Source organism: Labrus mixtus, chromosome 17, assembly GCF_963584025.1.
Source record: "Labrus mixtus chromosome 17, fLabMix1.1, whole genome shotgun sequence".
NCBI classification, from domain to species: Eukaryota; Metazoa; Chordata; class Actinopteri; order Labriformes; family Labridae; genus Labrus; species Labrus mixtus.
The window spans coordinates 9,221,923-9,249,170 of NC_083628.1; the positions used below are offsets into that span (position 1 = coordinate 9,221,923).

At 40.0% G+C, this 27,248-nt stretch overlaps 2 protein-coding genes across 3 annotated transcripts; one reads left to right on the plus strand and one right to left on the minus strand.

Annotated features, from left to right (window-relative positions):
- Positions 1-4,421: 4,421 nt before the first annotated feature.
- Positions 4,422-8,519, plus strand: ptger4b (prostaglandin E receptor 4 (subtype EP4) b). Of its 2 annotated transcripts, XM_061061322.1 has the most exons (3): positions 4,422-5,668; positions 6,966-7,560; positions 7,594-8,519. In XM_061061322.1, the coding sequence occupies exons 1-2, from the start codon at positions 4,889-4,891 to the stop codon at positions 7,527-7,529; spliced, it is 1,344 nt and encodes a 447-aa protein (XP_060917305.1). In that variant the 5' UTR covers positions 4,422-4,888; the 3' UTR covers positions 7,530-7,560; positions 7,594-8,519. The 2 variants fall into 2 exon arrangements, with proteins under 2 accessions (XP_060917305.1, XP_060917304.1); XM_061061321.1 differs by having other exon boundaries at positions 6,966-8,519.
- A 2,261-nt stretch (positions 8,520-10,780) lies between these two features.
- ttc33 (tetratricopeptide repeat domain 33) lies at positions 10,781-27,110 on the minus strand. Its single transcript, XM_061062171.1, has 4 exons — positions 26,871-27,110; positions 20,839-20,920; positions 14,944-15,075; positions 10,781-12,154 (listed from the first exon to the last, which is right to left on the minus strand). Exons 1-4 carry the CDS (start codon positions 27,107-27,109, stop codon positions 11,780-11,782), a joined length of 828 nt encoding a protein of 275 aa, XP_060918154.1. The 5' UTR covers position 27,110; the 3' UTR covers positions 10,781-11,779.
- Positions 27,111-27,248: the final 138 nt, after the last annotated feature.

Sequence of the window (27,248 nt, forward strand, 5' to 3'; positions counted from 1 at the left end):
GAAAATCTGGACTAAATCAGGCTGAAAAGTAAGGCGTATTCTTGGCTTTAGAGTTACCGCTTAACTTTTAACTCCCCCAAACACTTTGCATTTATAGTCACTGTTAAATTGTGCAATGATTTATTTATCAGTCATGTTTTTATAACATTTTAAAGTTAAATGCATAGATATATATTGTATGATTTACTGTACAAAAAGCATAGCGTTTTAGGGATTCTTCAAACATCATTGACACTAATCTGAAAGTCTCTCAGAATTGCTATCAGCTTTCTCTTGGAGGGGAGCTGGCTGCAGCTGAGAAGCACACGTTTTCCATCAGTCTTTATAGATTGTCTTAAATTCTCTTTAACAGCAGTTTATCCCCCTGCTGACAGAAATTTAGGAATGTCTGTCAAGGTCAAATCCAGAATACATCCTCTTCCAAAAGCTTCCACCTTCAATCTAGGCGGCTTTGCAGAATTCGGGAGTACTCCGACTCCCTGAGGGGGTTTACTCCTAACAAAACGACATGGGAAATTTGTGTGGGATGTGTGACCATTTGGACTTTCCAAACTCCAAAGTTCAACTCACAAACTAAGTAGCTTATGGTACTGGCTTTCTTTTTTTAGACTCATTAATGTGATTGAATTTGATTAAAGGAGTTCGAGAGCTGACAGATGAGTACGGACAGATCAGGACTTGCCTTTCTCTGATCTGTTCCCTTTTTTTTTTTTTTTTTTTTAGAACAAAGTCGATCTTTAAGCTTTAATAAGGCTCTAAAACGGTTGGCACTCACCACTGTGTGAGAGCAAAACATGCATAGTCACAAACCGTAAAATAAACAACAAAATACAGATCTGCACTTGTAGCCTGAGAATGTCAGGCTCATTGGCACACTCATAAACAAACCATTTATTAAACTGATCATGGATTTCTCTTTACACATGAATATAATACCACCACCCCCCACCCCGCACACACACATTATCATCAAATAAATGCCTCTGTAGTGTTTTCATTAGTTCCCAGAGGAAGAATGACTTCATGAGGTTTTATCACATGCCCTGACACAGACATGACCCTGTCCCTGAAGTGGACCTGAGTTGAGATTTGGGAGGCAGCCTGGGGTGTGTGTGTGTGGGGGGGTTGAACTTGGTGCTTAGCCTTCTCTAGGGAACTGAAGTATTTCTCTGGTTTTCCCAGGCTAAGACAAACATCTTATTTTTCACTTTTAAATCAACATTTTCTCCATCCGTTCAAGTTTAGTATAAAGGAATACTGCCTCTAATATGAGATAGTGAGATGAAATACTTGCAGACATTTTTCAGACCGCGAAATGTGATTGATATGTATGTAAATAAGAAACTCACAATAATGCTGTTTAAGTAAGACTGTTCCAATATAAAATGTGACCACAGCTGTAGATGGTGATCTGTAATTATTTACTGATAAACCTCATTTACATCGGGGGAAAAGAGAAAACTATACCATGAAAAAGGAATGCACCAGCAGTGTTACACTGAGGCGTCGCTTTATGACAGGGGTGGGCAACTGGCGGCCCGGGGGCCACATGCAGCCCCATCAACCCTAAACGTGGCCCTCAGGTAATTTTTTACATGAAGAAAACATGACAAAATTTCTGTAATATGTACATAATAATATTTGACAACTGGTACATGTTAAGATAAATTTGAGACATAATTGACCGTAATTGTTTTTGTATACTAGAATTTGGCCCTCTGGCAGTGAGAATTAAATGAACGTGGCCCTTGCTGTGACCAAAGTTGCCCATCCCTGCTTTATGATGGGGTCTCATTTCTGGAAATGGACCACAAAGCTGACTTATATAAGATAACATTCAATGTTTGTTTTTTTTAATTGTGATCATCTCTCACTGGGAAAGGGCTTTACAATTCATCTAGAGAAATATGACCTCAACATGTCTCTGTCAATTGTTAATATGAAATGATAAGAGATTAAACTAAACAAAGGTTTACATTGAGTTCAGCGTTTTCTATGCCAGAGCATTAGCAAAAGTGTTTTCATATCTTCAAATGTTATCAACTGCTTTCTTTGAAGCATCCAACCACAAGATGCTCAGAAGCTGTCCACGTCATGCCGGAGCCATGCATGCTAATACATCACGAGTGTACTGACTGAACATTAGCAAGTGGTTGTGGTTGCCCTTTTGAAAAGTTGATTCCAGTGTGACTGAACTCTCTGCCGACAGTTTGAAAAGATTTGACCTCACCTAACACATTTGACTAATTAGTGGAAGCGCCACAGCAGACATAAGCCTGAGCTTACACTATTGTTCTCTGCTTGCACCCTTGGGTGTTTACAATTTTTCTTGCTACTGCCAGCCATCGTGCCTCAACAGTTGAATGCTGGGACTTAATCATTGTGCCAAAGCCACATCAGGTGTGAAGACCGCCCTGACTGGTTAGCCATTTTGTTTTGGGAGTAAGGAGTAAGGCAGCTTCTGCCCTGAGGGGGAAAAAAACAAGTAGAACCTAAAGTACCGCTATTAACGAGCAGGGTGAAGCTCTATTAAAAATAGCTGTGTGCAAAGACAAACATGATACAAAAGATTGTATAAATAGTCATAACCATGTATAGACATGAGAAGTAAATCTTCTATGGGAATAAGGCTGAGGAGTGCATTTTAATAAACAAGTTTGAAATCCACTCTGATAACTGCACATCATAGTAATCCTCTGATCAACAAGCATTCATAGTGTAATTAATGTGCTTGAACTATTTTGAATTGTAGTATCAGATTTGTTCAAATCTATCTTAAAATGCATTGAAACTGTATGAATCCCTTGATCTTCTTTCTAAAAATAATAATAATAATAATACATTTTAATTAAAACCGCCTTTCAAAGCACTCAAGGTCACATAGCAAAGATTAAAACAACAAAGTAATACATTGATAAAAATCCACTCCATATGGAGATGATTTTCTAAGAGGGTAAGACTCCATTTACTGTTCATTTGGGCTAAGATCATTTAAAAACACAATCTTATAGACATAGACAACACATTTCTACAATTCCCTGCTTACCTGCGCCAACAATAGCATATTAACCTGTAAAAAAATATGACTTAATATAGGTTTAACAATGGCACATGGTTCATATTAAAATTGATCTTATGAAAAACATTCCGAACTTAATAAAATAAAATACAAATAAAATAGGTGATACATGCAAACAAAGCAAAAAAGGGTAACATACTTTCAGTAATGTCTCGATTTCCTTTTAATAGCCCATGATTAAAAAGGGTGTAGGATGAAGTGAAAAACCCTTTCCAGTCCTACCCCTTATTATTTCAAAGCTTTATAAATAAAGCCAAAGAATACAGAAAACTAGCTAAGCAACAAAAGCAACAACAAATAGAATATAACACTCATCAATAGATGGTAGAGCTCACATCTGATATTGTTCCATTTTTCTAATTGATTCTTCAATTAAAGCTCTTAAATCTGTTATTCAGACAGTTCAAACATTTTCAAGTGTTGCCTGCTTTTTGGCACACATCCAGTTTAGTTAACATATGAAAACAGAGCTAAGAGTTCGCTTTGTCACCTTACCTGCTCTGGCGATTAGTTCCATCATACTTATAATTGTTGACAATGTTTTCCTTCTGTTACTTGATTTTAATTAGAGAAAAGGGACCACAGAATGAGGGACTTTCAGAGTAGGCTACATTACTTTCTCTTCCTCCTTGTTTAGAAAAAAACCTTCTCTCTGAGGTCACAGGAAGTAGCCTACCTCAGTAAGCAGAGCTACGTGACACATTTTCACAGCTTGAAACCACACGAGACACCACAGCTTTTTTTTTCAATACACGCACACTAACACCCCGCTTTGACACATTTAGTTTACAGACCACGACAACATAATGTACAACTCACAATTTAGTTGATGAAAAGACATCAGAACTATTAAATAAACTTCTAAACAATGATCTGCTGCAGCTGTTTAGATGAACACAATCTGATTACACAATTGCACAACTTCCATGTGGGGGAAAAAAAAAAAAGTGTGTAAATGTTTAAAAAAGAATGTATTGGTTTTCAGATCATATCATTTCAAAAGGTAATGCAATATACAATATATCAAAGTGTTGCTGAACTAATGTTCAAAGGCAAGAATTACAGGCTTGATCTTAGGGATCAGCTTTTTTGACATCAATATTTTTTTGTAAACTCTTGTTTTGTTGATTATCAGAGCAAAGCCCACCCGATTCTCATTCAATGAACATGCAGGTTTCTTCCAACGTGTGTCAGAATGAACTGAACGTGTGTGGGTTTACCCAATGCACAGGCATGCCTTTGCTGATGTCAGTGAGAGGTGACGCTCGTGGTTACAGATCCACGTAGCCGGCGTTGTTCACAGCTTTTAGGGGACTTCGGCGATACAAATGAACAGTGTGACCTCTTGAATTGACTGACTTTCTTGTTATCCCTCTGCATGCATTTTGCTGCTCTGTGTGTCAGACAGACGGCTCGGTATTTAAATGAAGCGCAGAGGAGGAGCTGCCTTCAGTGGCCCCACGAAGTAACTTCCCTGTCAGTTGAGAAAGCGACAACAAGGTGAAGTCAAGGCTGGCAGCATCGGACCATCGTGCCCTTGCAGACTGACAGAACCAGATTATTCACTTCGTGGATTTTTTTTTTTTTTGTGTGTGTTTGTGTTAAAAGAATTGGCCGGACTTTGATGATACACGTGTGTGTGCGTAAAAGGGACATTTTTTTGTTGTTGGAAACTATGGATTGGGTTGTTGTTGGAGAGCCCAGAGAACGCGCATTAATGGAAAGTGACACAACTTTGGAAGTGAAAGAGGAACCTCTGCTTGGTGTGAATCAGTAAAAAAAAATTAATAAAAATAATTTCCTGCAGACATGAACTCCACGGAATCCCCGCGGGCGGCTAATCCGCCCACCATCCCGGTGATCATGTTCATTTTCGGGGTGGTGGGGAACGTAATCGCTATTGTTGTTCTACGGATATCACGGAAGGAACAAAAGGAGACCACATTTTACACGCTCGTGTGTGGCCTGGCGGTGACAGACCTTCTAGGTACCCTGCTGGCCAGCCCCGTCACTATCGCCACCTACGTGAAGGGCGCGTGGCCAGGCGGGGATCCGCTGTGCCAGTACTCCGGCTTCATCCTGCTCTTCTTCTTCTTGGTCCAGCTCAGCATCGTGTTTGCGATGTCGATGGAGAGATTTCTGGCGATTAACCACGCGTATTTCTACAACGAGTATGTCAACCAAAAGCTCGCTGCCATTACTCTTTTGGGCATTTACATCTCCAACATGGTGTTCTGCGCGATGCCCAGCGTGGGGATCGGAGAGGTGAAGCCGCAGAACCCTGGGACCTGGTGCTTCATAGACTGGAAGAACAATGACACAGCAGTGGAGACTTTCAATCTGATGTACGCAGGTGTGAATTCTGTCATTGTACTCGCCACCGTCATATGCAACGTGATGGTGTGCGGGGCTCTGATCCTGATGCACAAGCGCTTCCTCCGGCGCACGTCTTTGGGCACAGACCAAAGGCGCATCGCGGAGTTCAGGCGCAGGCGGAGCTTTCGACGTTTAGCTGCTGCAGAGATCCAGATGGTGATCCTGCTTATTGCTACCTCAGCTGTGGTTCTCATCTGCTCCATACCTTTAGTGGTGAGTATTGGAAAAATACATCCAGTCAAGTTTTAAAGCGGGACTGTGCATGCGTAAAAGTTATTAATGCGAGAGAATAGCGCGTATTTGTTTTAGGAGTAACACAATTCATGAACGGAAGAATCAAATTTAACTAGAGTCATCATCAAAATAAGATAGTTGTGCTTCAATATCACAATAAAATCAACCAAATAAGTTTTCCTATTGACAAAAACAAACGTGCAGGGGAGCAAATGCTATTTGAACTTCGTGTTCTAGTGTTTGGGGTTTGTGGTCAGATGACGCATTTCTCTTCGGCACATGCAAGATGGTGAACACTCCTTGTACAGAATTTGCATACTATCAGAGTTAGCACACACGTTGTGAGAATGGATCTGTGTTTACACGCCTGTTTTTTTTTTTTTGTTTTTTTTTAAACTGTCCCTGAAAGTTGATTGACTTTTTCCCTCACTCCAGTGTTCAAACTGAGAGAACAGAGACCGTGAGATTTGCCCCATGTGCCATGCAGACTTTTCTGTATGTTGTGAAACTTTATGATAATAAAAAAAAAAAAGGATAACTCTTAAATGAGTTGCCCATGTGAACACTTCTGTTTTTCTTGTTATGGTCAGACTGGGAATGAAAGGAGTCTTGCATTGGAACAAAATCCTGAGTCTTTAAATCTGCGTAAAAAGAAATGAAGTTCAGCTGAAGTCGATTTGAGGCTTTAGCAACCATAGTTAGATAAATCAGACCTTACAGACATGTTGCATATTTACTTCAAATGCTTGTGCAATTACTTTAGTTAACCTTTGGACTTCATTTTTGCAAGAACCGTAGAATTGATCCCCACCCAGAAACGGAAGGCATGAGGAAAATGGCTGGTACAAAATGTATGATTTTGAGACAGATTTGAAAAATGTAAAACCATCGTTTAACCACTTCTTTAGATGACAAATGTCAAACTCTATTTGCGACTCTGGCTGTGTGAAGAGATGACTGTTGATTAGACTATGGGGAAGCCCAATGGCCAAAGGCTCTCTTATGATGAATGATGGTGAAGAACGGGACTGTTTTTTTTGGCTTTCATCCATTCCTACACCGCTGTGGTTGCACAGAAGTTATATTGAGCCAAGCCCCTTTTTAAGACTGGAGAATAAACATTATCCTTCTCTTGTAAAATGAATGTAGACATGTTTGGGCATGTAATAAACACTTTCTGGAATTGTCTCTACATTTGAAAATGTTGTTCCATGCTCCTCTATGTGACGAGTTACTTGTGCACCATTGTTCCTAAATGTGTCTGTTTATCTTACAGTTGAGGATCTTTGTGAATCAGCTGTACACAAACCAGAAAGAAGAGCTTAATGGGTTGAACAAAGACCTGCTGGCTATCCGCATGGCCTCTGTCAACCCCATCTTGGACCCTTGGATCTACATCCTGCTCAGAAAGACAGTTGTCCTCAAGTTGATGGAAAAAATTAAGTACCTGTTCTGCAAAATGGGAGGGCGAGGCGGAAGGAACGGCGGGCAGTTCCGCTGTGCCGACGGACGCTTCTCCTCCTCCATCGTCTCCAGGGAATCTCCATCCCTGGTTTCGCGTGAAATGCAGGAAATAGTGCACACATCGCAGACTCTCCTGTACCCGTCCGAGGGAAACATCTCCAGGGGTCTGGGGTCCTTTCAAGCGGGGGAACGGGATGCACAGACATTACAGGGCACCCCGAGGGTTGAAGAACCTCAGATGGGGCTTTTGCAGAGTGATTTAGAGGACACAAAACCAGGAAGGACACTTGAAGAGCTTCCAGTGTGCAACAAGGACCCAGCTTTGCACGTGACCTTTACAGACGAGACTGCAAACACACTAGAGAAATGTATATAACAGTTTGCATTTTCTCCTGAAGAATTTTTCACTGTAAGAAAAGATTCTGTGGACAAATAGGAACTAATGATCAAACTGCAAAGACATGAGACTAAAGGACAAGAGTCTAAAGACTGAATACTTATCCATTTGTGGATATCTATTGGACGACTGATCATAAGCATTTGCAATGTGTTACTCCTCCATAATCACTAACTACAAAAACCACATCTGTAAAATATCTCACAATCACAACTTTTAAAAAAACAACACAAAACAATATGATGTTGTAGATGAGCCTTTATCTTGCACTTTTTTGAATTCTAAAACCACTGCTAGATTGTCTGCAATGTTTCTTTCGTAGCCCTTTGACAACTGCGCGCCTGACTGTAAAGAATTCTTCTTAAAATGTGAAGCATGATGTTAATTTATTCTAATATCTTCTCTGTGAGAAAGTCCAGATAGTGTGGAGCCATTTTCAATTGGTACAAGATGAATGTGTTTATAGTGTTCTCTTTTAGTTGTTCGTTTGTTTTTGGTACAAAGAAACATTTGTAACTAATTAGGGTCAAACTGGTTCACAGAGCAGCTCTGCCATCAAAGCTAGAGTCATGCTATCCCCTGCATTTCAAAATAAGAGGCAGCTATACTTTGGCTTTTTCACAATACAGAGACTGGAGGACATCCCAGAGTATTGTGTTAACATTAAAGTGTTCAGCTGATCTTTTCTGGCCATTACTAGTTAAGGGTTAATCCAACAGCTCATTTCACATTCCTCTTATGTAATCAGAATGAATAGTGCAGTTAAACAGGTGAATTAAAATGAGCTACAGTGTAAAGTTGTATCAAAGATGTCCTGGTCAACACTCCATTAATACTACTATTAGTACTATACTAATGTATTTTACTGTGCTGTAGCAATAACTGGTGTTACATTAACTAAAACATCTGTGCACTATTATTGTACCAAAATTCATCTGAAAAGTGAACATTAAAGTTGGTGAAAATTCATATTAATGTGTTAGTTTGTGTCATTCTTTTTGCAATATTCAAACAGTGGTTAGAGTGACGGTGAAGTACGTATTATAAACTATATGCACGTTGTTAAGCAGGGATAGAAAACTATGCAGTGTGTTGCCAAGGAAACCAGAATAACCAGGTTTATAATTAGAGCTGAAATGATTAGTTCATAAAGAGGTGGGATGGACAGAAAATGAATCGTCAAATATTGTGATTTTAATTTTTCTTCTGTTTTTGGGGCGTGACAGAAATGTCATAAATGAAGAGTTTCAGCCTCTTAAATGTGAGTATTAGTGCAGTGGTTCTCAACTAGTGGGTCGGGACCCAAAAGTGGGTCGTGGAGCTGTTTTCAGTAGGTGTGCCTGGAAGATTGCCAAAAAGTCTATGAATCACTTTTTAAACAAATTAAATTGTATGTATGCTGCTTGATGGAGTAAGAGTTATGTGCAAAAGAAATGCAGCAAATCCTGAAAATCAGAGTATTGAGTATTGATTTATTTGTACGTAAAAACGGATGTCCATCCACATTGAATCAAATGCTCTTCAACAATATTGATCTTAACCAGCATATCAGTGACAGTCTGATTCAGCAAATGAGGAAATAATGCTCAGCTTTTCTCCTCTGATACATTCAACACATTTCTGACCCAACAGCCAGATCACGTGTCAAGTCACACTCACCACACAGATGCTTTCTTCACCCCTGAAGACTTCCAGGTCCAACTTGGCCGCGACCCAGAGCCTTCCGGGATCACTAACAATCCGTTCCCGTTCTTTGGAACTACATCCCATCATAGAGCGCTCTGACCTCAGACTAAAGAATCTGTTAAATCTTAAAAAAATCTCTCGGGAGGAAGGAATGGTGATTGACAACACAGCTTTGATAGGATTTTAACAGAGGGTGAAGGGGGGGAAAAAAAAAAAATCATGTCTTTCCTGACCTCATCATCTCACACCAGTTAAAGAGTACAGCATCTGTGACATTTAACCCCAGCATGACACGCCTGTGAAAACAATCAGCTGTTACGAGATGCCGTTTGAAAAGCAGGGTGTTCATAATTCCAGGAAATTAAGAATGTTTAAGCACTATAGCACACAAGGGAGTGCTGACGATATCAGCATTGTTGGGATTTGGTCGCAGGCAAATTCCAGGGTATTTTATCAGCATTCATGGAATGCCTCTTGTCCAACCCAATTTCTTTGTCGGAACAGTTCTATAATAAATGATAGCAGCATGTATGGATGTATGTGTTATTACCACTAGGAGCTGTATAGAAGATAGAATATGGTAAAAAAAAAAGAAAAAGAAAGATAGACAAGTTAGAAAAATAAAGTAGCCGTTGTTTTTATTCCTTTAAGTGTTAAATACACTTGTCATAGATTTGACTGGGATTTGGTTCCTCATAAAACAGTGTCAACAAAGAAACAGACTAACCAGCAGCTGGAGCATCCATTCAAATGTGTATTTAACCTAATGTCAGTTGGCACACCCTGAATCCACACAGGCGACCTCGCTCTGATCTGATTATGAAACGTCTAAAATCAACAGCTGCAGTAGCGATGATTTGGGGAGTGTCACAGGCGAGGGGGGGCGCCGCCCTGAGTAATCATGTTCCTCTTTGTTTTTAAATATTTGCTTTTGATGAAAATCTATTTGTAAGACACTTGTTCTCTTTGTCTTCGACACATCGACCACATTTATCAGCTGGTACTTGTAAATACTACAGAGAAAACGGGCCATTAGAAAAATGCTCTTTCTTTCATTTTTTTTTTCACATATTTACTTAAGATCCCTAACCACAGTATCATGTTTACATGGCGTCCTAGGAAAGTGCTGACTAATAACAGAAATACATACAATTTATGTCCGCATTCAAGTCTTCATAACTGACCCAGATCCTACATGATCCTGGGACTTTCTGTGGCCCATTTATAGAAACAGAATTCCATCTTGATGCGGCCCACAAAGCTTAGACCCACTTACAGTGATGCTTGAGAAGTAAGAAAATGACTGAGCATTGTTGAAAGCTCTCTGTCCCATCACATTGACATTATACTAACGCTGCAAAAAAGAAATACACATACAGTATATTACTTATGTCTTTGTAGTGTCCTGCAATAAAGGACATAAAATACATGAAATTACATAATGTATATTTCCATCAAATTAAAGGACATAACAGTGTACACACACACACACACACACAAATATGCAAAATATAACACAAACGCTAAATCACGAGAAAAAACAATCACCAGCACATTTTTTTTATTTAATTCACCTTGAGAAGGGATAACAACATTGTTTACATTCATAAAAAAATATATATTTATTGTAGGTTTGTTTCCCTCTTGAGACACATTTTCCCTCTTCCAATTCCCTTTAGATTCTTTTTTTATTTCATTTTAAACCAATAGGCTGGAACATTTAAGGTATGAACCCTCCGCTCAACTGATTATTGCAACTCAACATGTGTCTTCAATCCACTGCTGACAAATGGCCCTGATGAAGACGTCATCTAGTCACAACATGTCGACTATTTCCAAATGTTAAATAAAAGGTCAGATCCTACAGAGTGTCTTTTTTTTTTTTTTTTTTTTTGAAGCACAGTTTCAGTTAGCATTTTTTTGATGCAACGCAATTCATCATTATCCCCTTCGCAAGATGGATGAAGCAAACTTAAAAGTATCTAAAGAGCAACCATATGTGGTTCCTACAAAGACGCAGCAGCGTGTCTACGCCTTTGTCTTCAAATCCAGCAAGACCTTTTGTATTATTGGTTGATACACATTTGACTGTTTTGGACATAATGAGGTTAAACTACTGTTGTGTTGTTCAAAAGAAAAACAAAAAGCACTCTATAGCTTAAATGCCACAGCGTGTTTTCTTTTGTATCCGCCATCTGTGAGCACTTCATGTGATTTATGTGCTAAACTTTAAAACCCAGAATGGATTCATCATATGATCTGGCTGGTTTTGCTCGAGTATCATCCCGATTGGTAAAGTCTGTTCTCAAAACTCATCCAAATAATGTCATTAAAGTAATTGATTTTTATAAAGGATGGAAAATACAAAAAAGTTATTGAAACTAAATAGTCTTTTATTCAGTTGCACCCAAATCACATGTTTTGCTTCAGTTCTCATGTCTGCTTCTGGATATGCTTGTTTTTAATCCTTGGTGGTTTCTAAAGTAACACAATCCAGACTTGAAAAGTGTAATCAACACAATCCATTCAAATCCAAGACCAGTTCAAAGTCCTCTCGCTTTGACAAACTGTTCCTCTGTGGGGGTCTCTGGGTCCTCAGATCCCCCTTCTCCGGCAAGAACATTTTTTATATTTCCCTCAGAGTCTATGACCACGGCGGTCCGCTTCAGCTCCTCATAACGTGTCTGTCGCTCAGCAACAGCCTCGCACGCAGCCAGAACCTCATCTGACTCAAAATCGAAGTCCTGCTCAAGCTCAGGGGCATTAAGGATCTGCTGTTTGGTCTCCTCCTCTTGACGCATTTTCTCCTTCGTCGCTAAGTGCTGCTTCTGTAACCTCCGTGCCCAGGCCAGGTCTTCCTGCCACAGCGTTGGCTCTGATGGACACAGGTGGATTGCAACCTGGAAGGACTTAACAGCCTACAGGGACAGTAGCGCATGATTAAAACCAGAGCTTCCAGGGTTGGGTATGAGAAATGGAAAGATTTTTTTTTTTTTTGCTAAACCTTGGCATTCTTGGGGCTGTACTGCATCCAAATTTATGGTTTCATTAAAAAGACATCAATATCTCCGAGCTGACTGTGAAGTGGTAGATCAATGGGAAATGATTGTTCTATTAAACAGAAATACAGGCAGTCGGCAGCTCTTTATGGATGCTGATGTCAACCTCAGCCTGTGCCCATTTGCTGCCAGGGAAATGGTAAAAATAAATCTGTCTCCAGCTATGGATTCACCAAAACAATTTGTTCAATACTTTTAAATGAAAAAGCTAAGTGCGTCACTGGGAGGAAGTGACTGGGCTTATTCTTTCATGTCAACTGTCGGCCTTACGTTCAATTTATTTAAGCAATTTTGTATATCAAAATGTGACCACTAAACCTAAAACCAAATATATTTCTCAAGTTATCTTGCAGTACCCACTTGGTAAAAAAAAAAAAAACATGTTGAAATGAACACAATTGCATTGCAAGTGTACACTTGAACCATCTCGAGTGCTAACCATCATCATGAAAGTTTTTCACCCGGTGCATGCCTGGGTTCTCTCCGGGTACTCTGGCTTCCTCCCACCGTCCAAAGACATGCAGCATGTTAGGTCAACTGCTGACTCTACATTTGATGGTAGCTGTGAGAGTGCCTGGTTGTCTGTCTCTCGATGTCAGTCCTGTGATTGACTGGCGAAAACAGTCCAGGGTGTAACCCCGCCTCTCGGCCAATGATAGATGGGCTCAATGCCCCGCATCCGAACAGGAAAAGCGGTGACGATAAAGGATGGATGGTCATTAAATGTATGTTGCATATATGTTGTACACTCTGTTTGAAACAGGCCGAGGTGGGAAAAGGCAGCAAAGCTTTATTGTAATTGTAACCGCTCCACTAAAAGTCTGACTGGAAATGAAAACTGAAATGTTTAGAGTACGACTACATCTGTCATCTCGTTTGTGCATGGCTCATCTCTGATGAGATCACATGCTTATGAGTGAAGCTCACCTTTCAGTTGCACCTGTTTCCAGTCAGACAGAGCCACACCTGTTATGAAAATTGGATCTAATGTTGGTCTGAAGTGTGGTAAAAAAGACAAGACGGCGAAGTGCCACTGATGCACCAAACATCCAAGCATTTAATGAGCAGAAGAACATACTCAAGCTCAGGTTTCCCAGCACAAGCTGAACAATTTCATCTTGCTCCCAACAGGAATAAGATGATCAATGGGTAGTTTGGTGTGTGGTCCATTTAAAAGGGAATCGGATGAGTGTATAATTAAATGGGTATAAATCTTAACAGGAAAATGGTTTCTATGTGACAGACTGAGCTTCCTTATCAGGCTCTTCATGGTAATGTCACATCCGAATATTGATTACAACCTGTTCTGAAATAACCTGCACTGTGGAGTTCTCCTGAAAAAAAAAGAAGCCTGTCAGGGTCATTGTATGGCTTCTTTCATGAAATGAAACCGTCTGAATCCAACGCAGTATATCAAGTTTCATCTTGAGTCTCACCTACTCCTTCTTTATTTTGAAAGCGATCCTTCAAAGGGAAAAATGCCACAGCCGGCAGATAAACCGGCTTCTCGTGGAAAACTACAGCCAAAAAAAGAGACGTCAACGATAATAATGGGAAGATTAATGGCAAATCGAGCTGCCATGCTGCAGAGGTCTACGTCGTCTGTGTTTTTAAAACACTCAAAATGAGACAAAAGTAAAACAAGATCTGAAAAATGTGTGTGTGTCATGTAAGTCCGTTCTGTATAAGGAGAGAGTGAGGCATAGAAACGCAAGAAAAGAGGGTTCATGAGGGGGGAAAATAGGAAATCTGCGCTCACATTTGCACAAACAGGCTTTACTCAAACATGTTGATGCACACAAAGCTCCTTAACTTGACACAACAAGTCTCGCTAAAAATAGTTTTGCGTTTTTTTCCTCCCTCTCTTCCTTCCCAATAGATTCATTATACAAAGAGGTGTGTCTATATTTGGCTTTAGTTTGTGCCCGACCGACTTTCAACACTTCCCATTGTTGTTTTTGTGCCGCAAGACAGGTCTGTCACTCATGGAGAGACAAGCGGTGCCATTAGCTTTTTTTTTTTTTTTTTTTTTTTAAAGTTCATCCCCCTTTTTTTGCTTGCTTGTCTCCAAATGGGCCAATAGCATATAATAACTATGAGCTACAGGTTTCATACAGCCACAGGTCCTGGCATGATCTGGGGCAATTTTAAGCAATCTTGCAAGCCGGAGGCGTCTGGGCGTGCTATGAAAGAGGAACTTCTTCTTAAGAGAAAAGTACTTCTCAAAAAGTAGTAAACATTAATAACTGTCACCCCTTTTCACCCCTTCAAAAACGAGGACAAAGCAAATGAACAGTCAGATAAATATGAAGTTAAGCTCATTGCAAAAAGCGAACAGGGGAACTCGGATGAAGATCATTGGTCGATTGACTGAGCGAGACGCTAGTGTCAGTTATGCAACGCATGTTTTTTTTTGTGTTTGCACTGGTAGAATGGCCCCCATTTGACTCCACTTAAGCAATACATTCAGTTTAAATCTCTACAGGAAGCACAGTGTCAGCCATCTCTAACATGAAGTCATCCGCAAAGAACAAACAATTTGATTATCAGATTCTATTGTCTCCTCCTGTGTACGGTTCACCCGTTTATTTACAGGCCTGTATCGGACGGCAGCTTGTGCCGTAATTTGGGTTGCGAGTCGTACTCACCAGCTCCACCTCTCCAAGGTTGAGTTGGGCGCGGCCCAGAGTCTGCCAGCCCTCCCACCACAGGGGGCGGAGCTTCACCGCCATCTCCGCCGTCTTCACCGCTGGGAACACCTCCTGCAGAATGGTCAGCACCTGTGGAGAAATGAGACGTGGGTCAAGACTCTAAAATCGCTCTATTGGGAAACGTGTCGTTTACATTGTTGACAAATTGTGCGCAAAAAAAAAAAAAAAAAAGGACGATTCTTCTTCTAATAATGTGATAAATGTCCCGCTGAAAGAGTAGTGTTAGTTCCCTTTGACAGTTCTTTAGGCTGGTCTGCACAGACAGTGTTTCAGACATGTTTCATTTGTCTGCTGGGAAAGATCAACTTCTATTGTTAATCGATAGGTTTTATGGTTTTATGTGCACAACACTTGCGTGTGAGCAGATTTTAATACTTCAAGTCTAGACCTCAAAAAAAGATTAAAGCTGCCGCTACCAACTAAACCAGAACAAAACACTTAGCGCGAGCACTGCAGCAGTCAGGAGGAGCGAACCATTTTCTTTGTGTCTGAAATATTAAGAATGTAATGATCACACTTTTAGTTATATAGCACCTTTAAAAACAGTCCTTACATGCTGCTTTGACAGATTGTTATGTCGTCGTCCCCCCCCCCCCCCAACACACCCCTGTTTCCATCACCTATGTGTATATAACAAATGAGACATCATATTTCATTATACTCAGATTATTCTTGGACAAAAAAAGACTATGGTGATGAGCACTGTTTTCAATTCTTCGCATAAATCAAACAACGACTTGAGAAACGAATCACTAGATCAATCTTTACTCAAACATCTGCTGGAGTCACTCATTCATCAACGCATGAACAAACCGTACAGTGCAGAACATTGCACAGTCACGGTCACAAGATCACTGTGTAATCATTTACTTATCTATGTTCACATTAAACAGACTTGCACTGACCTCCTTAACCTTCCCTGACCACACAGAGTTTATGAGTCATCATGAATGCAGACACGAAGTCGAAGTACACACACGCTGTTTTAAAAAAGGAATAGTTCAAACCCGTCGGGGAAGCTTGAACCGTTCTGTATTTGCATATTAAATATATTAACACAACACTGTTAATCAAGAGGCTCGCTGATTATTGGCAAGTGCAGGAAGGTTGTTATGTCTTTAAAAGTCTGAGTCTAGCTGCTACAAGTACAACATAAGAGCCTTAAAAAAAAACTCTGCTTCTGTGAATGTCACCAGATCATACATTCAGGTTTATGTTTGTGTAAAGCAAGTTTACGTCACTGCTAGAATAAAAGATCATGTCAGAGTTTACTCTCTGATTTTTTTATTCATTTTTTTTCTTACATTTTCTCCTGAGGCACAGCTACGTTTGACCACACATGAATATGGAACAGTGCCTCTCACTTGTATGGTGTGTTTCTGTGTGGCCCTTTAACAAGACATTAAGATAGAGTATCGGCTCTACATGAAGAAATTATAGCGGCGCACTGAATTCAGAGCAAGTCAACACCTGGGAAGGAGTTTTATAATTGTCTTGATGCCTGTGCTTGTTACTCTGTCACGTCCAGCGATTGGCCACTAATACTCAATATAAAGTCTGAACTCAATCACCACAAGGGCTGTATAACTATTAAGATGCATGGAGCAGATAGTGTCAGTGTTTTTTTTTATTCAAATAGGATTATAAAGCTTCTGTGGGGAACCTTCAGTTTGTGTTGGTTTGGTGCCCAGTGTATTCAAAGCAGGATGATCGAGCTCTTTACCTATTTTGTTCTAAACATACATAAATTCTGTTTTCAGAAAAAACATCTCATCCTTCTTTATTTCACATGTCCTAAGTGCAACACATATCGAATCCTTAGAATGTAAAAAAAAATACAAGTTTTTTGTTTTCTGCAGTGTGCAGTTAGTCTTCTTCAGGGGTGTGTCCAGAGGGGTGACCAGGGGTGGCTCGGGCCCCCGTTAAAGTCTGATTGGCCACCCCGGGTGCGACCCCAAAAATCCTTAAACTGTGGTTAGCTATTTGCATTGTCAGAGGTGGGACTTGTGAAAAAAAAAAAAACTGTTCTGGCTTTTCTGTAAAAGGCAGCTTTTAGTTTAGTTTTTGTATTTTAAATTGTAAATAAATACTTTGCACATCTAATTCATAAAACAGGTGCATGGGAAAGTAATGCACACTTTCTTGCATACAATGAACTAAATGGACATTTTTCATCGCCAATTAAAGGTCCCATATTCAGCTTCTTCTGGTTTTATATGCTCTTTAGTGTGTTTTCCAAGTGTCCTGTGCATGTTTAGGCACATCTATGTGCAAAAATTCAAAGTCCGCGGAAACGCGGCTTCTCCTACGTCCTCCTGTTAGCTGTAGCATTAGCTGAATGTAACGCTCGGTTCTAGCCCCCCTCCATAAAAATTTGTCAGTCCAACGTCATTGTCAGTGTGAGATCACTGATCTAAGCCCATTGGCTTGTTGTGGCAAGCCCTGCAGCTCATGTTGAAATATCCGAGAAGCGTGCTGAGCAACTGACCAATAACGACAGAGCAGATCGGCAGACCAATCAGAGCAGACTTGGCCCACGTGGGGCTCTGCAGTGGGGGCTCAGCAGAGTGTAGCTGACGGACTCAGAGCGTAGAGGGAGCAAGGAGGAGCAGTACATGAAAACTGACACTTTTTTTTAACTTTATCTATTGTGAACGTACAAAAGTAGGTACATAGATTAAATATACGAAACCCAAAAAGGGCATAATATGACCTCTTTAATGTGTTTTTGTAAGTTGAGACTGTGTGCAGGAGTTTGCTTGTTTTTTTAAATAGTACTTTAAATAGTGAATTTAATCATATATCTTCCTTTTGTGTCATTAATGAATTAGGCTAAGAGGATATTTATGTTAATTTATCTTGTGGTGGACAGTATATTTTTGTTGATGTTAGAAAAGGTAAACAATTGATATTAATCAAGTCAATTCAAATTCAAATAACTGTATTTATCCGTTAGGAACTTCATTTGTGTAAAAGAGCATCAGTACGCATACAGCTAGACACAAAAACAACAGCAGAAACACACACATACAAGTGGCTCTATTAAAAGCATGACAAATAGGTCATAAATAATTGTTATGAGCGGTTAAATGAGTGGTCTTAATAAATAAATAAGAAATAGATCATTTGTTCATGAGCCTGATGGATGTGGGAGCAAAGCTTGACATGGCTCGATTAGTCCGGAAAGTGAGAGATCTGTATCTGTGGCCTGAGGGGAGACGGTTGTAGAGATGGCAGAGTGAGTGTGTAATGTATGTGTGTATGTGTGTGTCTAAGTATACGTGTGTGTGTGTGTGTGTAAAAAAGTCTGGACACGCCCCTGGTCTTCTTATTTACCACCTACCCCATGGCAGAGGAGAAATAACTTTCTAAATATAATCAATCTAGTTGCTGATGGTCCTGTTTGCTTTTGTAGGTCTTATATAGACATCAGTATTCATTTCAGCCTGTTTGATCACCAGCTAGAAAATCCTCAAGGAAAGGCATGTAAAAATAGAATATTATGAGAAATACTAAATGTACAGAAGAACAAACTTTACCTCACAAGTTTGCAACACATTTCTATAAACCAAAGGAATAAATTGCCACTATCAGCAGGTTCTAAAACCATCATATCGTCAGAAAGACGTGATGACAGCTTTACAAATGGTTCCAATTACTCCCGCAGCACACTACATTTTGCCCGTGACACATACAGACAATATCAGGTACTTATTGAGTTAAGTAGGAAGAATGGGGGGAAGTGAATGACCAGCATCAGCGTAAGCATCCTCGTCATCTGGGGCCACTAATGAGAATACGATGATGAGAGCCAGCTTATTTTCAGCCACAGTAGTGGACACTAATGGAGTAGATGTGATATCCATGCGTAGTCAAACATATCGGTGCTGAATAAGTCAAAACAGAAGTCTATGCTTATGTCATGCTTCGAGTAAATCATGGCAAGGAGGGGGAAAAAATGGCTTTTTGCGGTGGTGTTCTCCAGGCCCGGACAATAATGACTTCCTTCTCAAATATCCAATAATAGATGATATTATATTAGGCGTACAACGCTGCACATGATGTGAATGGTTACTGCTATAGGAAGAGTTTTTTTTTTTTTAATTGGGTTAGTTGTAGTAAATGAATAACCAATAATTGACAGGAAGGTATGTCTGCATCCTCTGGCTGTTCCACTTTTTCACAAATCTATGGGAACCATTTTTCAAAAGCTGCATTTGTTAAGAAAAAAGAAGAAGCTACAGTTTAGAAATAATGGATGAATAAGAGGTTACATATCGACCCTAAAGGAAGAGGAAGAGAAACAAAGAAGCACACTGAGCCAAAATCTAAAAGCTACAGACTTTCAGTGGTGTTGTAAATGTGCTGATATCACGTAAAAGCTTAAAAGCATAGCAGTGGAAGTTGAAAGGGGATTTTTTTTTTTATGGTGATGATGGCTGATAAATAATCACACACACAAGCAGAGATATGTGAGAGTGTACTGAAAGTGCATACACAATGTTCTGGTGGCCGGGAGAATTTCCAAACCAACAGATATGAACAGAATATATGCTGCGTTATCTTTTAAATGTCATGAAGCAGAACGTGTTGGGCTACTATGTTCTTGGTTATCCTGAATGAAGGACCACCTGGTATACATCTCTATTCCCACGATGAAAAGCTAAAAGCCCTCTACTCTGTATGAGAGAATTGTTGAAGTGCATCACATTTTAGTGATGTCTGTACAGTCATGTTCTGGGAAACAGCAATCACATACTGTGTATCTGCCATGTGGTTAAAAGGCCAATTCAACCACATTACCCAGAGAACTGCAGCTTAAAGCAGAGGCTCACATTTTTCTCTTGTGCTTTGTTTGTTTTGAAACCCTCGATTATTTATTTGTGTCATTTCTGTAATGCGTGCCTTCTACTGTCTTCTCGTCTTTGTAGGTCTACTTTAAAGAGGAGATTTTAATCTCAAATTACTTCCTGGTTAGATAAAAGTTAAGCAAACAAAATAAACAATGCCGCTTCAGTGGGAGCTACAATGAATATATGTCAATCGTGATAAGAAATTTGATTTTCAGGGCCGGTATGGAGATAAGACAAATTAACTATTTCAAAGTACAAATAGGGTGATAATAATAAGTCTAAGAGAAATTAAACTTAAACACATCACATTCTGTTTAAAGGGTGGGCCAACACAGCTGTCTGGTTTTAAAGATCACATATTATCCTCCTTTTCAACAAGTAAAATAAGTCAATGAGCTCCCCAAAACATGTCTGTGCAGTGTATAGATATGTATCCACTCTGATCCTGTATTTCATCATGCCTATAAACTCCTCTATTTCAGCCCTGCTCAAAACAAGCTGTTTCTGTGTCTGTAGCTTTAAATGCAAATGAGCTGTGTCTGACCACGCCCCTCTCTGGAAGGGGATGTGCCTCGGGCTTTCTCACTCCATGCCTGATTGATTGACGGTGAGAAGACGGAACTCAGAGGGCACAACTAACCACCTAGCTGTGGGAGTGTCACCCACCTGGGGGAGGGGTTACTGCCCTTTGTGATGTCACAAAGGGAAAATCTCCAAACGGTCTGTTTGAGGACACATTTTCTGGAAAGTGAAGCAGGCAAAATACTGAGGGTGGACTTTTGTAGACAGGCAAGGGACACATATTAGTGTAAAAAAAAAGTGTATTTTACATAATATGTGACATTTAAAAAAAAGAAAAGATATCAAGGAAGGTATCGCAGACATAAATTATAAAACTCTATTCAGGGGGGAAAGGTTTGTATCTAATAATTACGGTGAGACTATTAAAAAAAAGTGTTAATGACAGTTTGTAATATACCTGTGATTTCATCTCATAGAGTTCTGGGTTGTCTGGAGTCAGCTGAATGGCATCGTCCCACTTCTTTACGGCCTCCCAGTGCCTAAAGTAAACACACAGTGGTTCAAACACTTATTCTAGAACAGATAACAGAGATTGTAGAGCACATAAAAAGTGTTAATTGCACCATAAACAATGCAGCTGGTACCGCTGAATACTCGGGAAGCTGTGCAGTCATGAACTTCTTAGCCAGCCCCTTACGTGAATTATTGATCATGCATAATGCTTGTCTACTATTTCAAGTTATCAACACCCTCCACGGACATGTTGCACTTCATCAACTTCAACACAGCTTGATATTGGCTTTGGCTGATGTTCAACTCTTTCGATAACACGGCGGTAAAGCATGACAGATTCAAACAGAGGATCACATATCGCACTGTAATTGGACGACCGGTTCCTTTGTCTCCACCCTGAGATTTCATATATCCTTATGTAACTTAATATTGAGCCACATGTTTGCTCAGCGGATAGCGTGGAGCTGGTTTCCCTGCTTGTTTTCTGAATATAGAGAAGTCTGTGGTTTTGGACAACTCCTGCCGACCCTTCTTTCATTCAACTTCTCAAAAAGCTAAAAATGTGACTGAGTTATATTCAAGTTATGTCTTTACTAACCATGTCATATTTTTTTGCACATTTTAGTTACTTTGCATGTTGACTCAAATAAAAAGTGCTCAACACAATTCATTGTTTTTGGTTCTTCTAACATTTTAAAGAGGAGATGAGAGACATTTCTTCTAGGAGATGGTGCCGAACTGGCTGCTTGACGCCTTTCAGCAGCAGACATACTTCGTCATACCTGTCCACCCATCTGACAGCATGGCAGCACAAAAAACACAACGAGCTGAATAAACACACGTAGGTTCACTGAGGAGACTTGCAAATCAAACTGTTCCCAGAGCCATAAAAAAAACTTCAATGTCAATCTGAGCTGGAAAGACTGAACTTGTCTACTAGCTCTTTTTCAGTCTTGCAAAAAGAAAAAAAAAGAAACAGTGAGCAGAAGTCCCATGAAGCACCACTGTGGACTACGTTCAAGCAGCCGGTACCACTAAAGCCTGTCGATCCGTTTTGCATAGATTTGTTTACCTGGGTCCTTCTGTTTTCCTGAAAGGGAAGGACTGATTAATATTGCTCACTCCAGTAACCCACTCCTCCTCAAGTCAATATTGACTCAAGAATCCCCTTTGATAGCCCGATCAGGACAAATACTCTGAAAGATTATGAGCTAAAACCTCGGGTTTGACAATGTGTTTGTCTGTCTGAGTCTTTTATGGCTTTATAGAGAAGGATATCCTGAACAAATTTAAAGCCACACAATGAGGCCATTAACACTGATCGGTGAGAAAACACGGAACCTGGATCAAGACTTCGATAACCTTAAGTTACGTAACAGTCAAAGAGAGAAGTGAGGAAACTGAAGCAGAGCGGTGTGGAAACCTTACCATCAGATTAAGGAAAGGACAGAATCATGTGAGGGTATGAAGCAATCTGAAGTACAACACAAGAAGCTTGAGAACCAAAACTCAAGAAGAAAAGAGGGAGCGATGACGGGGAGGACACAGAATAGTTGTTGTTGTTGTTGTTGTTGTTGTTGTTGTTGTTGTTGCAATAGTAATTCAAATAGTTTGTAGACACTGACTCAGCATGACAGCTGGAAGCCAAACAAATGAGTAAACTATGCAGGGTATTTGGATGATATGGGACTTACTGCCTCCCCCACATCTCCCAAAACAACCAGCTGTTAAAAACATTAAGTGAGACACAATTATGCAACTACCTGCCCGTTATTTATGTGGAATTATAGGATGACTAAGGAACATTTGCTTTGTCTTTTGCCATTTTTGGAAACGTTTAAGTGAATGTCTAAGTGAAAAAATGAGAACCTTAAATCATCCTTTAGAGGAAGAATGTGCAACAATTTACACGTAAATATAGAAGAAATCAAGTATATCCTGTGTAAATGTCTCTCTGAGTCATGACTGTTCACAATGAGAGAGAAGCGTGAGTCCTGCTGGCTGTGTTGTTGTTGTTGGAGCTGTGTTTACACGGGCAGGAAGGCCGACTTTTCCCCTTGCGTACAAAAGCTGTTTTAGTTAAGGACTAGAGCAAAGAACATACTCACTGCTTATTTGAATGTCATGTAAGAATTTTCAGCTCACGGTCAGTCTGTGCAAATTTACATGCAATCTTAACCTATGCGCTAAATAAAGAGGGCTAACATTAGCCTGCTAACACAACAACGCAGGCCACAGGCAACTGCAGATCGAGCCAAGGACAGTTTTGTCTGCTGCTTGCGCTAAACTCCTTTGTGCGAACGCGAGGCGAGGGGAGGGGAGAGGGAAGGGGGGTTTGGAGGTGCTGCCAAACAGCAAGTTTTGGTTTCATGCTAGATCAAAAAGTCGCACACTCTTCGTTTAAGTTTGAAATGACAACTGTACCGAGAAAGTAGCTTTCAAAAAAGTTTAAAAGGCCTAAAGATTTTTAATCTGTGCGTGCGTATGTATGTGTGGGTGGCAGTGTGTGTGTGTGTGTGTGTGTGTGATGTACTGCTCTGGGATACTCTGCTATGTTTGATGTACAGTTTTTTTTTATGCAAGATGTTTTATTACTGTGTGATGTTTTAATTTTGAGCTGAAGAGGGAACTAAACTAGCTCTAAGATAACTCTGGTACATTGCATCAATTGTCAACATTTATGTTTAATATTGTACACGGTCCCTTTACAAATTAAACTAAAATAAATAAATTCAACTGAACATTATCACATTTCATCTCATTTCCTCAACATAATGGCTTTAATCTTTTGTGTATATATATATAATTTTTAATCGAGATTCTTTGGTTTCTCTGTTAACATTGTTCCATAATCTGATTCCTTTCACAGTAAACACAACGTTCCCCATAATTTGGTTTCTGAATTTCATTCGATTTTTTTCTTAAAGATCGCTGCTACTTTCAGGTTTAAACGTCTTCCTCTTTTTTTTTTAGATCTTTTTCTGCATGTTGGTCAGCAAAGTTTTTCTCATGACCTTTGTACATTATTTGCAGAACACTGTGATCTATTAATTCATGACATGTCAGCAACTTTACCTGAATGAAGAAGGGATTTGACGAATCTCTATACCGACATCTACTGGTGGTTCTTATGGGAGGATGAAAATTGAACGAGTATATGTTCTACAAGCACTTCCCCATACCTCAACACAGTAGGCCGTATATGGAACACTTGTTGAGTTATATAAAATGTACTATGCTTTATTATCTAATGAATCCTTTAATTTGTGTTACAGAGCAATCATGTTTTATATTTTCACTTTTATGTTATTTATATGTGATTTCCAGATCAGATTTTCATCAATCATGACACCTAAAAAACCTAATGTTTCCTTTTCTCTATGAAATGAGATACCTTCCACACTAAATGAAGCGTCAACGCTTTCCCCTCTGTTACTAAATATCATGAAGTTTGTTTCATTCAATCTGCTTTGTATATTATGTTTCTTTTAGTTTGTTCAACTCACTCAGTTCTCAGTCAAACAGCCATTCACCCGTGCACTTTATGAACAGAAATTGTTACCATGCCCATTCATGCATAACCAACAGTGACAGTTTAGTCTGTTTTCCTTCTTAATATTCCACTCTGCATGGCAACAAAAGGCTGATTGAACAGAATAGGTTTAGCGTGCGTCTGTGTGAAGAATACAGATTATTTTATATTCTTCTGTATGGTTCCAAGAGGCTAAATCAGGTTAAAAAAAAAAACACAGCAAAATCCACTAACAATTGATTTAAGGAGGTACAACAGGTTATACACCTGTCTACCTGTCTGGCTTTCTTGCGCCATAACCCTATTGTTTCCAGTGAGAAGGCAGACTCACAGGGCAGAACAAACACCTAGACCTTACAACCTTACGTAACAAACAATATCTATTAACCTAAAAGAAGTCGGAAAACCCTTTACGTACACCGCGATGTGACTGAAGACGAGATGCAGCTCACAAAGAGGTCATAGAAGAGAACTTCCAATGACATCAGCAGCATCTAAACGTAACGGTAATGACGGGCTGACCCAACCAGACACCATCTCAAACCCCTGAACAGTCATTACGCACAGCACACTGAAAGACGTCATTTCCCCAGCAAAATCCAGTTTCCCCTGCAAACGCAATTACAGGCAGCGAGGGGAACAGCATAACCTCTCTTGGACTGGTGGGAAGGGGTCCACAAAGTGCTGGTTATTTGGCTGAAAAGGTCAATTACTTTAAAGCGCATATCAGGTAGCAGTTTGGGAAGGAGGTCTATTTTTTTTCTTACATCTGTGACTATTAGAAATTGGAAAATACAGACTGAGGCAGCTGAGATTTTTGTAATAGTCCAAAAAGAGAGGAGCTGGAAGTCTTTTCAAATGCACAGGCATAGCAATATCCACTCAAGTAATAACACTGGTTACAATTATTCATCTTAACATAAACCCTCCACAAGTCACGGGTGCCAGAGGAGAATGTAGGAGTAATGTATCACTCTGTGTTTGAAAGTCTTTAATAGTAATAGCTCTCATTTTATTTATTTTTTACCCTGAATATTAAATAAAAGTTGACAGGCACTAAAAGGCATCTTCTCCCATCGCCCAAATACAATGTATTGCTCTTAAATCTTTTTAATGATCTCATTCTGGGAGGAACGCAGCTCTTTGGCTTTTCAAGTCCAAACATATAGACGTCTTTTACTAAACACTAATGCACTTGCACAAAAACATACAGGGACGACCTCAAACTCAGCTGGCCCGAAACTCGACTCTGCCTTCGCAATGTCACATGCATTAACAGTTTTCTCTTCAAGCAAGGCAGGAGAAAAAGCTTGATGCGAGTTTGAGAGTGTGGAGTGGGCTGTGCACTGGCGCCCTCTCTTGGAGAGGTTTTACTTTTTCCATGTACCTTGATATTGAAGTTTAAATCCTATAAAAGCTATACAAAGCAAGAACTAGAAGTATTTCACTCTGCTGTTCCACTCTTCTATAATCCAATGCAGTACCCTCCAAAAAGCATCATCACAAAGAGAGGAAGTATTAATTGATAAAGAATAAAACTAACTTCAACTTCCCCCAAAAAGATTTAAGAAAAAAAGACTGCTCCTGACGCCCACACACCAGCAAACATCTCTATGATGGCGTTATGATGTGTGTCTGTGTGCATTACAATTAACAGAAAGACCAAAGATGTTTGCTGGATTTCTGCTGGCAGCTTCAAATGATTTGCACTCAGCATGCACATAAACAACATGCACATAAACAACATGCACATCAACAACATGCACATCAACAACATGCACATCAACAACATGCACGTAAACAACATGCACGTAAACAACACGCACGTAAACAACATGCACATCAACAACATGCACATAAACAACATGCACATCAACAACATGCACATAAACAACATGCACATCAACAACACGCACATAAACAACACGCACATCAACAACATGCACATCAACAACATGCACGTAAACAACATGCACGTAAACAACACGCACGTAAACAACACGCACGTCAACAACACGCACGTCAACAACACGCACGTCAACAACATGCACGTCAACAACATGCACATCAACAACATGCACATAAACAACATGCACATCAACAACATGCACATCAACAACATGCACATAAACAACATGCACATAAACAACATAGACAGAAACAACATGCACATCAACAACATGCACATCAACAACATGCACATCAACAACATGCACATAAACATAGACAGAAACAACATGCACATCAACAACATGCACATCAACAACATGCACATAAACAACATAGACAGAAACAACATGCACATAAACAACATGCACATAAACAACATGCACATCAACAACACGCACGTCAACAACATGCACATCAACAACATGCACATAAACAACATAGACAGAAACAACATGCACATAAACAACATGCACATAAACAACAGCATCCCTCACCTGCCTTGCTCAGCCAGCAGTGCACCCTCATCCTTCAGCCTCTTGCTCTTGGCTGCACAGTCCTCCAGCAGGATCTCCCGCCGTCGTTTGATGGCGTGCAGCCAGTCCACCTCCTCCTCCTCATCCTGACCCGGTCCAACATCTCCAGCCTTCTGCTTCTCTTCCTCAGCCTCGAAGGTCTTCACCGCCGACTTTGAAACCTTCTCGCCTACTTTCCTCTTCCAGCCAAACGAAGCCATCCTGCAGAAACGAGAGAGCGAGAGCGGATGTTAGAAATGTACAAAAAAAAACCATGGCTAAATCATTTGCATCATGTAACAATGAGATACTCACGCAGCTCAGCTAATTAGGTACGTACACGCGTAGACTTACACACTA